Genomic DNA, 13,792 nt, shown 5'->3' on the forward strand with positions numbered 1-13,792 from the left:
ATCCCACACAGTGGGCATACCTCCGAAGAGAAGCCTGACTTCTATTCTGCCCCACCTGGGTCCATGTTGGGGTCTTCCAAGAATGAGCAAATGCCCTTGGCCTGATCTACCTTGGGAGCAAGAATCCTTCCTATGCCTGGCAGGGCACCAATGTGTGCTCCAAGCACTGGGATCTCTTGCAACACCTCTGCACCTCTTTTCTTATGACTGCTGCCCCTGGCTCCACATGGAGTATGAGGACAGGGAGTTCTGGAGTACTCCTTAAATACATTCCCTTTGTGTTGCCATGGCTATCCAGCTGAAAAAAGATTTCAATCCCTCAGATGAGCTTTGAAGGGACCCTGCTGTGAACTGGTTTTGCAGTGGAGCACCTCCAGAAGACCTATTCTGCCTTCAGTTCTCCTCCCTCAGCTTCAAGTGATTCTACCAGCTCCTCAAGGACTTCTCTCTGAAGTATTCCAGCTGATTTCAGGCCAGCTATAGCAGTGGAAGATGGGAGGGTGCTCCTTTTTTATCCTGTTCCAGGGCACTGTGACTGTGGTGTTACAGGATGGTGGCACTGTGTCATAAGGGTGACGGCATGCTCCATTCACAATTCCACTTGCAACAGCCTCATCCTCTACCCAGCATCTTCACAGGAGGACCTTTGGGATGCTGGCCCCAAGGCAGTCCCTGTGCCAGGGGGCTCAGCTGTCCCTGAGGGTGCTGTCCCTGCCCTTGGTGACCATGCACTAGGCACAGCTGCTGGGTGACAATGATACATTCTCTGCCACTTGCCTCCCAAGAACAAACCCCATGCTGTTACCTTTCTTTCAGATCATGGAGAAAAACAATCCTGCAGCTCAGAGGTTACTTCTATTATCTGTAAAGTTATGCAGAGCTCTGCATTACATACTCCTCCTCCTCTGAAGCATACCTAAACATTCACTAAGTTAGTAGTTCTTGTAGCATGAACAAGTTTTTTATGAACACATAATCCACTTTCTCAAGAAAATTGTTTCAGTAGCCTGCATTTTAAAATAATAGTAATAAACAAAGATATTAGTATTCCTTAGAGTTAAAATGAAAGATTTTTTTTCCTCTCTGTGCTGAGCTTATATAGGACTAAATATAAGACAAAGAAAAACTGAGGATTTTCTGAGATTTGAAAATGTTCAGGTATCCAGCTACAAGACGATGTACTATCTACACAGTTACTTGAAAGAGTCTTATAAGGAGAAAGTGAAAAAAAAAAAAACATGGCAAAGGCAATAAAATAGCATTCAAACCATCTGCATCTCAAACCATTCCAACTTGTTTACAGAGTTACTGACTACTCTATTACATTATTTAACAGTGCCTTTTTTTTTTTCTTTTTGACATTTCCATGATCTGATCAACATCTTATTCTGTCTTTCTGTTGTTGTCTTGGGCAGTCCCATTCTAACTAATGACAGCTGGAAGGTCCCGCCAAGTTCTTGATGATAGCAAAGTATTGCATAGACTCTGTTAAATTTTGCAAATTATTAAAATATTTCCAGCTGTGTGCAAGGGACAAAGTTTGTTAACACATGGAAAACCCCAATTTATTAAATTTTTAATATTTCTCATGCTTTATTTTCCCTGATTTTTACAATGTTCCCCTCCATCCCCTTTTTCAGAATGGAGATTTTTTTCATAGCAAAAGTATTGTAAAAAACTAAGATATACTTCAAAAAGAAAGCTAATTCAACTGCTTCTATTTTGTGGTTAGCTCTGTATAATATGTAACCTCCTAGCTATCTATTGATCTGTGTTAATAACATGGCAGTTGTCATTGTATACGCTGGTACATAATGGACATAATACACAGTATTAAAAGCATTGTCATCTGAGGCATAATCTCTGCCTACAAAGTCACCTTTCTGGACTGAGATAGATTATCATGTAAATGTACATGAATCTCTCTCATTGAAAGGCAGCTTTCACCTCCATTTCCACATAAAAAGTTTGTATGGTGACAAAGAGATGTGGGGAGAAGAGAAGAGGGAGAAGGCACATATGGGAAGTGCCTTCCAGCCATATGGCCAGGAATATCTGCAGGCTGAAGCCATGGTATAGTTTCAGCCCTTCCCCAGTCCTACATAACTTCCTTTTTGGAATTTGAGTTGGAAAAACTCAACTGCAAAGCAGGTTTTGTTTCCAGTCAGGACATTGTTATATCATCTGTTCCTCATGCAGAGTGCTGCTGGATGATGTCTGTCTGTCTGTCTATCTAACCACTGAACTGGCAGAGAGAGGGAAAGAGCAGCAAGGAAGGGCAGAATCCTAAACCTGTGTATAGATCCAGAAATGAAGAACTTTAATACTATTTGGCATGACGATTTTTAACTCCAAAGAAACTTTGTCTTGCTGCCAGTTACATTGTGGCCATATTTATGTACCAATATGCTTGAAGTGTTCTGTTATTTGGATGAATTATTTCAAACTTTGATTGGCAATCAAAAATCAGTTGACAGAATGTGGCTGTATGGGATTAAAGCTGGATGCTGGCACTCTGTCATACAGAGTGGATCCACACAGCAGATAAGTAACAATCACCCAGGAATGTTCTGCTGCACATATCTGATTAGTTAAATTAATCTTTAATGTGAAATTATTCTCAAAAACTGGCATCCAATTAATCTCAGTGTTACAGAGAGAATCACACTGTTTACACATTCATAAAACAGCAGAAACAGCCACATGAAAAATTTTCTTCTTCCCCCCCCCCCATTTTTCACACAAAACACAGAAATTTTCATTAAAATTGACTTACATGCTGCATAATTTCCAATGGCAGATTTGGCACTATATTTTGAAATAATTTTAGTATTCCCTCATTGTGATTTTGTGATTAAAATCCATAATTCTAGCCATGATAAATCAGGAAAGCTTTGGAATTCTCCAAGACTGCCGGGATAAATTAGTTGTGCGTAGTAATTCCTGTTCAGTGTCCTGTGCTTAAATCTGAAAGTACAACAGTACCACCTGGACTGTAACACAACGTTAGGTTATTAACATGAAGTAAAGGAGGTGAAAAGGGACCTGTGCTGTCACAAGCAATGAAACATGTGGATCACTGTGACAACAATGCAACTTCCATTGCTAATGCAATTATAGGTAATTAAGAGACAGAAATAGGGATGATTATTTTTTTTTCTCAGTAGCATTTTAACTGCCTATAATTATACATACCTGCATGAAATTATATGAATTTATACTATTTAACTACTGGTAAAAAGAGAATGTTCCTTAGCTTTGGTGTTCCCCTGTAATTAGATCTCAGCTTGCAATCTGTGCAATAAAAATAAATGCTCATGTGAAGAGGGGAGGACAAAATAAAAAGAGACTGGTTCAACATTTGTATCTCCCAAGTACAAGTGGAATACTCCAACATCATTATTCTTCTCACTTTTCAAAACTGCTGGAAATAAAAATGCAGAAACCTTTTCCATGTCAGGCCAGAGTTTAGCTCGGCAGAACCTGTGACTTTGGAAGCAGTCACCCTCAGGCAGGTGCAACCTAAAAACTCAATAAACCCTCAGTAACTTTTGTTATGTTATTACCGAGAAAACTCTCCCCTCTTTACTAACCACTCTGGCTAATGATGAAAAACGCCACCATTTACAACTTCACCTTTTGTCCCCTGAACCAAATGGCTGAAGCCTGCAGTAAGAATAATTCAATGTGACAGCAAAACTTTTTGCCCAGTGGGGGTCTTTACTGAAGTGTGGCTATGAAATCAATTTCCATGTTGATGATGGTGACGACTGAAGCCTTTATGATTCAGATCCAAACTAGTTTAAAAAAGCAAGAGGATCCCACTATGAAAAGCCACAAGGATCTTCCCCTTTCAAAGGAAGTGAAATTGAGTTGATATATAGCACACATGGTACTTACATTCCTTAAAAGAAAGCCACATAAAAATGTTATATATAATGTCATATTGTAGCAGAAGTGCTTGTAAACTTTTATCTGCAGATGTTAATAAGACAGCCATGAAAATCCAGTCAGATATAAAGCTTGGCATTGTTACCTCTCAGCCAAAGGGTTTGTTCTAAAGTGCAAAGTAATGAGAAGTAAGTTTTCAATATACTTGATTACATCTCAATAATTGAAAAAATCAAAGCCAACTCTAAGAAACTTCTTTGGATACTATCCTAATTTCCTGGGACTATACAACTGCTATTCTGCTTGCAACAAAATCTTCCTGTGCTTAAAAGCATAAATGTAAGGCATACAGTTTTAACTTTTATGAGTATAATATCAGCGCCCAAGGTGGTAAATGAGAGAAACGGACTGAGAATATATTCTCTTATATAAAGAAAATATAAATACATACATACGTAAGCATAGATAAAATAATGTTATTTATGCCAAACTCTGTTATGAATACAGATGTTTATATATATAATAAAACTAATATATAATACACAAAAATATAGAAAACATAATAATATTTTCATATCATAAACCACCACTATATATAACTTTTATGTGGCACATGACATCATATGAAATATTTGGATGTATATTATGTGTTATAAAAAAAAATGGCTTCTAAATAGTAACTTCTACAAGAACTTCCAAAATGAGCTGCTCAACATATAGGAAGCCTTAAGTACTGTATTTCATAAATGCATCATAAAGCTTTGATACTCATTAACTTGCACTGTAAATTACTTGTAATTACATTATAATATATTTCAAAACCTTAATTCTGATTAACATCACTATAATAATGCATTTTTTTCCTAATAGAAACTGGAATAAATGGGTTCAGTCATTGAGATCAATACAAAATTTTGCATAAGCTTAAATTTATCCACTGGAGGAAAAGCAAAGACTTAATCATCTTCATGTCCTTTCTTTCAAGTCAGTTAGCATTTCCAAAACCAAATATTAAAAATAAAACCAAGTCAAACTGACACATACTGACCACAGAAATTCTTTTTCATTTCAGATATGTGTGAGGAGACAGAACAAACTTCATCCCTACGACACCAGCTTGTCACATACTCTTTTCATTATGACTTCAACCTTCAACAGGTCCATGAGGAGAATCAATATAAAGTGGGCTGACATGCCAGAGCAGCTCACTGGTACAGCAAAAAGCTGTAACCCTGAGATTACTGCAGTGGTATACTGGGTCTGGCTGGGATGGAGTCACTAAATGAATCTTCCTCCCAGCAGTCCATGGGTGTTGTGGTCCCCAGCTGTAGCTAAAACCATGCTGGTACCAGATCACTCTTTTGGCTGCTGCTGGACAGCGCCTGCACAGAAGCATCAAGGCTTCTCTGCGCACCCTTCCCCTTAAAGGCCAGGAGGAGGGGGTGGGTAAGAGGTTGGACAAGGACATAGCTGGGTTAGCTGAGCCAGACTGAGACTTTGGAAGGAGGGACTTTGGAAGCAGTTTCCCGTGGGAAATTCTATACTGTACAACAGCATGCCCAGCAATAAAACCTCAGGGGATGGAAGAGAAAAGGAGTATGTTTAGTGTTACGGAGTTTCTCTTCTAAAACAGCCACTACATGCACTGAGGCAAGGCTCTGCTTTCCAGGGAGCAGCTGGACATTTGCTTGCTGATGCAAAGCAGTGAATAAATTTTTCTTTTTGGTTTGTTTACATGTGCAGCTTTTTCTTTTCTTATTAAATTGTCTTCATAATCCACCAGTCTTTTTGCCTTTTTTCTGTTTTTCTCCCCATCTCTCAGGACAGGGGAGAGAGCTAAAGGTAGAGGCAGTGTTTGGCTGCTGGTCAACCTACCACAACTCATTTAGTGCAAATGGATGTCTACATTTCAGGAAGAGAAGGCATTTTGCAAGATCAAAGCAGTATGTTATATTTTGTTTTTTTTCACAGTAGCATCTATGTCTGAGAGGCTCTTAAAATAAAGTAGGAAATTAAAAGAATGTATTTCTTTACCTTAACTATGCAGATATTTGTTGATGATATCCAAAATCATTGAGCCAGCAGAATACCTGTCCTTGGAGATATACAAAGCTCAACTGGTTGTGAGTAACCTGATGTAGCTTTGAAGTTGGCACTGCTTTTAGAGGGTGATATGAGCTCCAGTAGTTGTTTATTACCTTAATTATTCCAGGGTTCTCTGATCTAGTACTCCTTGTTTCTTTCAGAGCACTTTTTGAAAAAGCCATTTTCAGCTTTCCAGCAGGCTTGCAATGGCTTTAATGTAAGGTAATTTTCATGATAAGCCAAGCTGCCTGCATTCAGGAGTTGGGTTACTTCTTCTTTCTGTCTTTGCTGGTATTTTCTTTTTTTTCACCAACAAAGAAACCATTAATCAGAAGAAACAAAAATGAATACAGGTAAGTGGTTAAAAAGATAGTGCCAAAGCAAAAGGCTGCCTTAATTCTCAATTACTCTTTTCAGACTGGAAAAACCTAACCCAGTAAGCATTACTTTAATTAAATTTGAGCATTTATTACATTCAGTGATGTACAAGCATGAGGACCTGCTTTACTTCTCTGAGGAGCACAGAGGATCCAGAAGGGGTTGAAGCCAGGAGCCACAACTTCTAGTTGCAAAAAGGTCTCCTAACAGTCATCTAAGAAACAGACAAAATGTGTGAGGAATTTTCTCTATGCAAGGCAGCCATATTATTGACATATAGGCTGAGCCTTACTTACAAGAACTTTTCACCTCCTCCTCTGCTGGTGAGTGGAGATATTGGAGAGTTGATTTCCACTGCACCCTACACAGTCTACAATTTAAAGGCATCATCTCCATCACCTAAGCATTGGTTCCTACCGCTGAAAAGGTAGGCTGCCTTCACATGCTCACAGGCAGTGTCAGGACCACCTTTTGTGGATCACTGGATATTTTCAGAATATGAAGGATGTGTCAGTGTATCAGAGTATGGGTGATCTCTCCACAGATTACCTGTCAATAATGGCACACATGTCAATGGTGACATTGGCAAAGCTTCCCAGCTCTCCTTGCTCCACTGAATGCAAGTCCACCAGCTGATCATCCACATGAATACTCTGCATGCATCCTTGGAAAGAATGCTCAAATAGGGAGTGATCTGAGTCATTCATCTGTACAGGAAACCCTGCAGAGAAGCAAAATAAAGAGCATTATTAACCTCATCTAATATGACTTAAGCCAGGATATTTTCAAAGGACAAGAAACACAGGTTTCCTAGATGAGGGTAGAACAAAGGCAATATTGTAAGGAAATATTATAAAGTTATTAATTTAAATTGCAATGTTATTGATTTAAGTAATTGTTAACTATCTGAAAGAATTTATACAGTACAGCTGATTATTTTTGTCTAAAGGATGGAAGTTTTCTGCTACCTTTTCCTCCAGTATTTTATGCTGCTGCTTCTCATTCCTTCTTTCTCATACAAATATTTTTGGAGTAGGAAAAGGATTTATCTCCTTGCTATATTTTAAAACTCACATTCTAGTTTCTCTGATTTTTCTGACTACAAATGCAGCCATTAAGTGAATTTCCAGCTCAGCCTTCTCTAGAACTAGGTTTCCAATCTTTGTCACTTTGTCTTTTTGTTCATAGGCAAAGAATACTTGTGCGGGAATCTTTATGTAAACTTGAAAATAGTCCCAAAATCTAACGTCCTTGATCACTTCTGAGGAATCTGATGACATTCTGTAGTATTTTCATTTTTGCTCCGAATACATTAATTTTCTTGTATGTTTGAAAGTGTTTTACAAAAGATGAGAATGAGTGTCTTACTCAGGCTAAAAAGCAGAGAGACAGAGCATGTTTGTATGTAATTGTTTAACTGAATGCCCTTCAGAAGTGAACGTGTCAATTTACTTGAGAAAAATGTCCTTGATAAGACAGTGGAGAGACTAATTCACTACTTATAAACCTTCAACAATGTACTCCCTGAAAAAGACAGAATTTATTTAAGATGGGAGCAGGAAGGAAGATGGAGGGGGGAATGACAGTTTATTGAAAAGAAGGTAAAGAAGGTAAAGATCCTGAAAAATTCATAATGGTGTTGCAGATTTCAGCTAGGTAGATGTCCAGCCATACACTACTTTTCTGACAAGGGTAAAATATCATACACATCTGCTGTGGTGGCTAAGACAGATTTTACAGCTCCCATTCCTTCTCCAACCTTTCTATCCATCTTGCCAATCTCCAATGCCTTATGGCCTCTTCAATAACATTTGTGAAGACAGGAGAATAAAAGATTATCAAACTGATATTATTTGAACAGTGACAGAAAAAAGTAATGAAAATAATTTTAAATTTTGTTCCTGGATACAGTTTTTCACATGCCACATAAATAGTTGAATTGGCTGAAAAAGTGGGCAACAAGGAGAAAAACAAGCAACAGGTGACTGAAATCAGATGATGCTTAATACAGCACCTATAATAAAAAAAAACCCACAACTAGTTACACCTAAGTCTTTGCCAAAATCTAATTAAGATACATTTTAACTAAAAGGCTTTGTCAGAGATTTCATATCATCACAATACTTTTTAAAATTTTCTAAAGTCATCCTGCCCATCAGCTAAATTTGCTTTTGGTAGCTTCTAAATTTCCCTGTCTCACTTTAGTAAACATTCACTTCAGAGTTCACTGGTGGTGGCAAAGAATTAATCAGGGATGCTATAGTAATTAAGCTGGGACAATGCTACAAGTTAGTTCTGACAGGTATCTCAAGAAGGTGGGCTTGCCTTGAGGTTTAAATATTAAATTCAAGGTAATCAGCAGCGGCGTATACAGTAATATTCATGTAAACCCTGCAAAGCCAAGGAAATTATACAGATACATCTGAATATAATGAAAGATTATCTACCATCCTATAAACACTAATTAAAAAATAAGATCAAAACTGAGAGCCACAATTCACTGCTGACATCAAAAAGAGTATAAACCAAATATTTAAGTTAAAAATGTTTTCAACAATTTGAGACCATTCCGGAACTAGCCACAGAGGTATTTCAATACATGATTCTCAGTTTCACTGCATCTGACGTATGCACTATATTAGTGCACAGCTATAATTGCTCTCTGACACATTCTGCAGTTTGCTACTGGTTGAACCTGTACACAGAGAAGTGGCAGCTGGGTCCCTCAGCCTCAATGGAGACCTCATGTCCTTGGGTTTACTGGTTGGAGCAGGAGAGAGTTGTGCGATGGAGCGGCTGGAAGTGGCAGCTGCTCCTAACCTAACTACATAAATCAAGATTTTTCTCTATTATCCAAAAGAGTGGTGTACACTGAGTGTTAATCAATTTAGAATTCTGAATTTTCCTGTATCTATCAATGGATGAAGACTATAATTTTCCCATGCAAATGTCTTTGTTTGCCTGTCCTGCTGCTATTCCCTTTGCTGTTTCTAGTCATGTAAGAAACTGGAAGAGGCAGGAGTTTTATGCATTAATACAGCACATTTCATAATAAGTCTGTGGGGCTGACTGGGTGTCAAAGCATTTCAGTCATGCTATACTCTAACAGATTGTTATAGTAAGAGGTAATTTCAAAAATAATTCCCATTCCACAGAGAATGGAGGAATGGGTTTTTCCAACTATATGCTTCCCGTAAAAAAAAGAAAAGGCTTACTAGATAAGCCTTACCCACATTGTTTTTGAACTACCAGGTATACAGTCGAATGTTCATAGGTTTTGTTGAGACCTGGCCATTTAAGACTATTCTGGTAAGACTCATTTGGGGCAAAACTTCTGCCTCAAATGCAAAGCTCAAAATGACCTAGTACCTTGTGGTTTTAATTCAATGCACAAGAAAATGCCTTCCCCTTCCAGATTCCCATTATTGAGACATGATTCACTTCTTCATCCTTCCCACAATGAATGGAATTTTAAATAAATGAAGTTCTCTAACAAAAGCTGACAGTAATGTTGGCACTAGGAAGGCTAAGTAATGTATAAACAATTTGGACAGCACTTCATTGATCTGCTTGTTGACAAGAAACTATGTACATTTTCAAAATTCACATAAAATTCAGTTTGCACAATCCAAAACAATGTTCATGCTTATGCTTACAAACACATCTCTAATTCAGGTAGACTTCATTATCCTGTAATTTCTGATATAAAAAATCTGTATATTACCATTTTATTTTTAATATTTAAAGACCATAAAGAGAGGGATTATACTGCAAAGGTCAGACAAAGATTAAATCTGAATTTTCCAGTGTTCAAGAAAAATTGTTTCCAGGTCTTCATTCTGATGTACTAAAAAGAGAACAGCCAAATTCTGGATACAGCTCCTGATTTTAGTTCAAATTTTCAAGAAAAATCAGAAGAGCTAGAATTTAAATTAATGCTATTCCTTTTGTTAAGTCACTTTAATATAATAAAATAAATGAATGAAATAAACTATAATAAATACAATAAAACACGTATAAAATTAAAAACATATTCTTTTTCCAGTGTCAGGATCTATTATGTCTCTTTTCGAGTCAGCTGAGTAAGGTTCTACCAAAGGCATTCTAAAAAAGGAAGTTGAAGGAAGAATATTCAGGTTCATGTTATAATAATAGAGGAATGTATATATAGTCATAACACCTGATGCACTACTTGTTTCTGGGATTTGATCTAAGAATTAAATATCATACTAGATTCTGGATGTACAATCAGAGATTACTTTGTACCCCTATATTAAGCACTCAGATTTTCTTTGAAATGTAATGCAAATGCTATTGTAAAAAGAAGGCAGTTTTTCTTTATGGTATTATGTTGTGTTTTTTTTCCTTTTATATTATTTATAAGTTAATGATGGGCCAATGACTGTATACATATGGCACTTGATATTTTACTTTTTTAATACAATAAATACACTTAATTTAAAAAAATAGTAACTAGGATCTTCAATATCTAACCAGTAATCCATATTATGTTATCTTCAACTGCATGGTAGCTGGAGGATAATCAGTAAAAAACGGACTGATTTAAATTCTGACAGTGATTTTTATTAGTAGAGTTTTCAAGTATATGCCCAGGACTCCTGCTATGTAGAATGAGAGAAAGGAAACAAAGCTCTTTATCTGTCAGGATAAATAGCAGCACAGTCTCATTGAAGACTCAAGTAATCAAATTTTCTATATACATCAAACAGAGTTAAAAGATGTTATTCTGATCCACAGAACAAACCCCAAACTCAGTGTCTAATAATGTATTTAGATTGAAGATATAGCTGATGTTTCACATGTTAATAAACAGGAAAAAACACTGAAAGAAAAGGTTGATCCACCTACCAATCCAGATTCACTGTATTTTATCCTTGTTTCAGTCAGATCAGAATGGAGCCTAAGTGTCAAGTGTAACACAGGCAGTAACTTTGGAACACTAGAAGAGTCCTACTCCAAGAGCACGAAATAAACCAAACAAACTGCAAATGGGATGAATAGCATGAATTAAAATAGAATATTTGTTTTTCAATTTCTATAAAGATTTTTTTTTTAACTGTAGTTGTCTTCCTGTATTAGGGAATATAAGGACTAAGGATGGAATTTGCAATGACATTTGGATCCCACATTTAGCAGCTGTAAAGAACTATTCTGATAATCACAGAATCATATAATCATGAAAATAAAGATGAAAATAAACATGATTTTAGCATCTTTCAGCTTGGTGGAATGTAGAAAGACAAACAAGGATAGGGACTAAAATTTATCTCTGTATGTTAGAAAGTCACCTACTTCTTGAATAAATAATTTTCTAATAAATTAATCTTTACTTTGCCCTCATTGTTTTGTTTATGGAAATACAGAGGTTGACAACAAGGCAGTGCATTCTAACCTAAAAAAATCTAAATTACTAACCTAAGAAACCCAAATATGACTATACAGAGAGAAAAACAAAGTTTGCTAAAGCTAGAATTTAGAACAAGAAGATGATGTGCTTCTAGCACTCCTGGAGCACACATGAGCCCATTGGTAAAAATAAGTTAGCATTAATGAAGTCTCTGGTGGACTTCCCAGAATCTTCTCTGTACATGCCATTTGTAGCGTGATAAAAAATTTAACTCGATCTCACAAGAATTTGCAGCACTTTCTACCAGTGGTGTGATTCCTGATTTTTTTGTCTCCCTTGGAAATCTGCTCTTCAGCCATACCTTCTTCTCTAAGAATATTTTATCACCAGTTTTATGCTTATTAATTGGAGCCAGTTCTGGAGAAGTATTGACATTTTTCAGTCTCTCTCTATACTATAATTCCTTAACGCCCAGCTGTATTTCCTTGCAAGTTCTTGATAGACAGATTTTTTAAAAAGAAGCTTCTAAGACCTCTCTACTTGAGGTATGAAGAATACCAATACAGCACTACAGACTTCCTTTATTATGTGCCAGAGAAATTCTAGGGTTATGTGACCAAGCCATAGATATAGGTCATGCAGAGCAATAATATTTTATCTGAACACATAATTATACTGGTATTGTTTATAAGAAGTCATCAGAGAAAGAAACAGGAAGATAAGAAAAAGTCCAAAAGATACTCAGATGATAACAGCTGAGCAACCAGCTGTGAACAGACTATTTTCAAACCACAACACAACTTGCACAAATACTATTTTACAAGATGTTAAATGCCCAGGATGACAGCCCAGAAAATAAATAGAGGAATAGAATTTTGAAAGCACTGACAAAAGCATAAACAAAAGCCAGGCATAGTGTCTTTGGTAGCAAACAGGAAAATTGCTGACAGTAACAAGGAAGGGTAAGACTACAGTATAGTTGTCTCTTTTACCAGCTTTGTTGATTCTGTGCTTGTCTCAGATTGCTGTGGACTTTAGTGTGAACAGCAGTGGACTTCTCAAGAAGAACTGTTTTGAGACAATTTTCCAAATTCTTGCCACAGAATTCATATTCAAATATGTTTGGGACTTCCAAATAGTGTTGGAAAATAGCAGGCTTGTAACCCAGGTTGCATGGTAATGGCACCACTTCAGTTGGAAATGAACTGCAGTGGGCACTGAAGTACATCTCACCTTTAAGTTTGATATATCTTTCCTTTTCCTTTATTTTTCTGTGCCAAAGGAAATATTTTATTAGCAACCTTAGGTAACTATAAATATGGTAGCTGTCCTATTTTCAAAGTTGTTTCCTGCAAAATATGTAGACCATGTAATTTTCAAATAAGGAGATTGTGTGGAAGATTGTTCCCAATTACAGGTCTGTTCCCAGATCACATAGAAACTGGACTACATGTTAAAAAAATCAATGTGCTATATTGTTACTGGGAGAAAATTTAAATAACTTAGTAGAACACAAGCATGATTTTCATTCACAAGAAATTATTTCAATCTTAATAAATACGTCAAGACATCTGAAACTGCTGTTTGTTTAAGTGGGAAAACTTCATATGCTAGATTAAATAATAATGACATGGAAGAGAAATATTTTCTGATAATCTAGAATACTTCTAGATTCAGAAAAGAAACTATTACCTATTAAACTACCTATTAGTGTTCTTACATAAAAATATTTAATGGAAAAATACCTGTTGCAAATCAGGTATGATAATAGCCTATTTGAAAATTGCTGCTGCAGACTTTTCTTCGCTCAGACCTTACAAACACAAGCATATACCAACAGTCACCAAAATATAAGATGAACCACTACTCAGTGGTGAATGAGAACAAATACAATTATTGCATGAGACTAGTTTTAATGATTTTAGAGATGGAGAAGATGAGCCTATCTCTCCCAGTTCCATGACCATGAGAAATTTCATGACTTCTCCCTCTTTATGGTTGTTTCTGAAGTTTTTCTGGTTTTCTGTAGGTTGGATGAAACCAAGCTTTTGTCCATATATTTGAGAGTTA

General features: G+C 36.5%; 1 protein-coding gene across 1 annotated transcript in view; it reads right to left on the reverse strand.

Annotated features, from left to right (window-relative positions):
- Positions 1–13,792, reverse strand: part of CNTNAP2 (contactin associated protein 2) — a 1,037,491-nt gene that overhangs the window by 391,515 nt on the left and 632,184 nt on the right. The window contains exon 10 of the mRNA XM_053940221.1: positions 6,904–7,075. Coding sequence (XP_053796196.1) covers positions 6,904–7,075 — 172 coding nt within the window. The remainder of the gene's footprint in view (positions 1–6,903; positions 7,076–13,792) is intronic.

This window comes from Vidua chalybeata, chromosome 1 (assembly GCF_026979565.1).
Source record: "Vidua chalybeata isolate OUT-0048 chromosome 1, bVidCha1 merged haplotype, whole genome shotgun sequence".
Taxonomy (NCBI): Eukaryota; Metazoa; Chordata; class Aves; order Passeriformes; family Viduidae; genus Vidua; species Vidua chalybeata.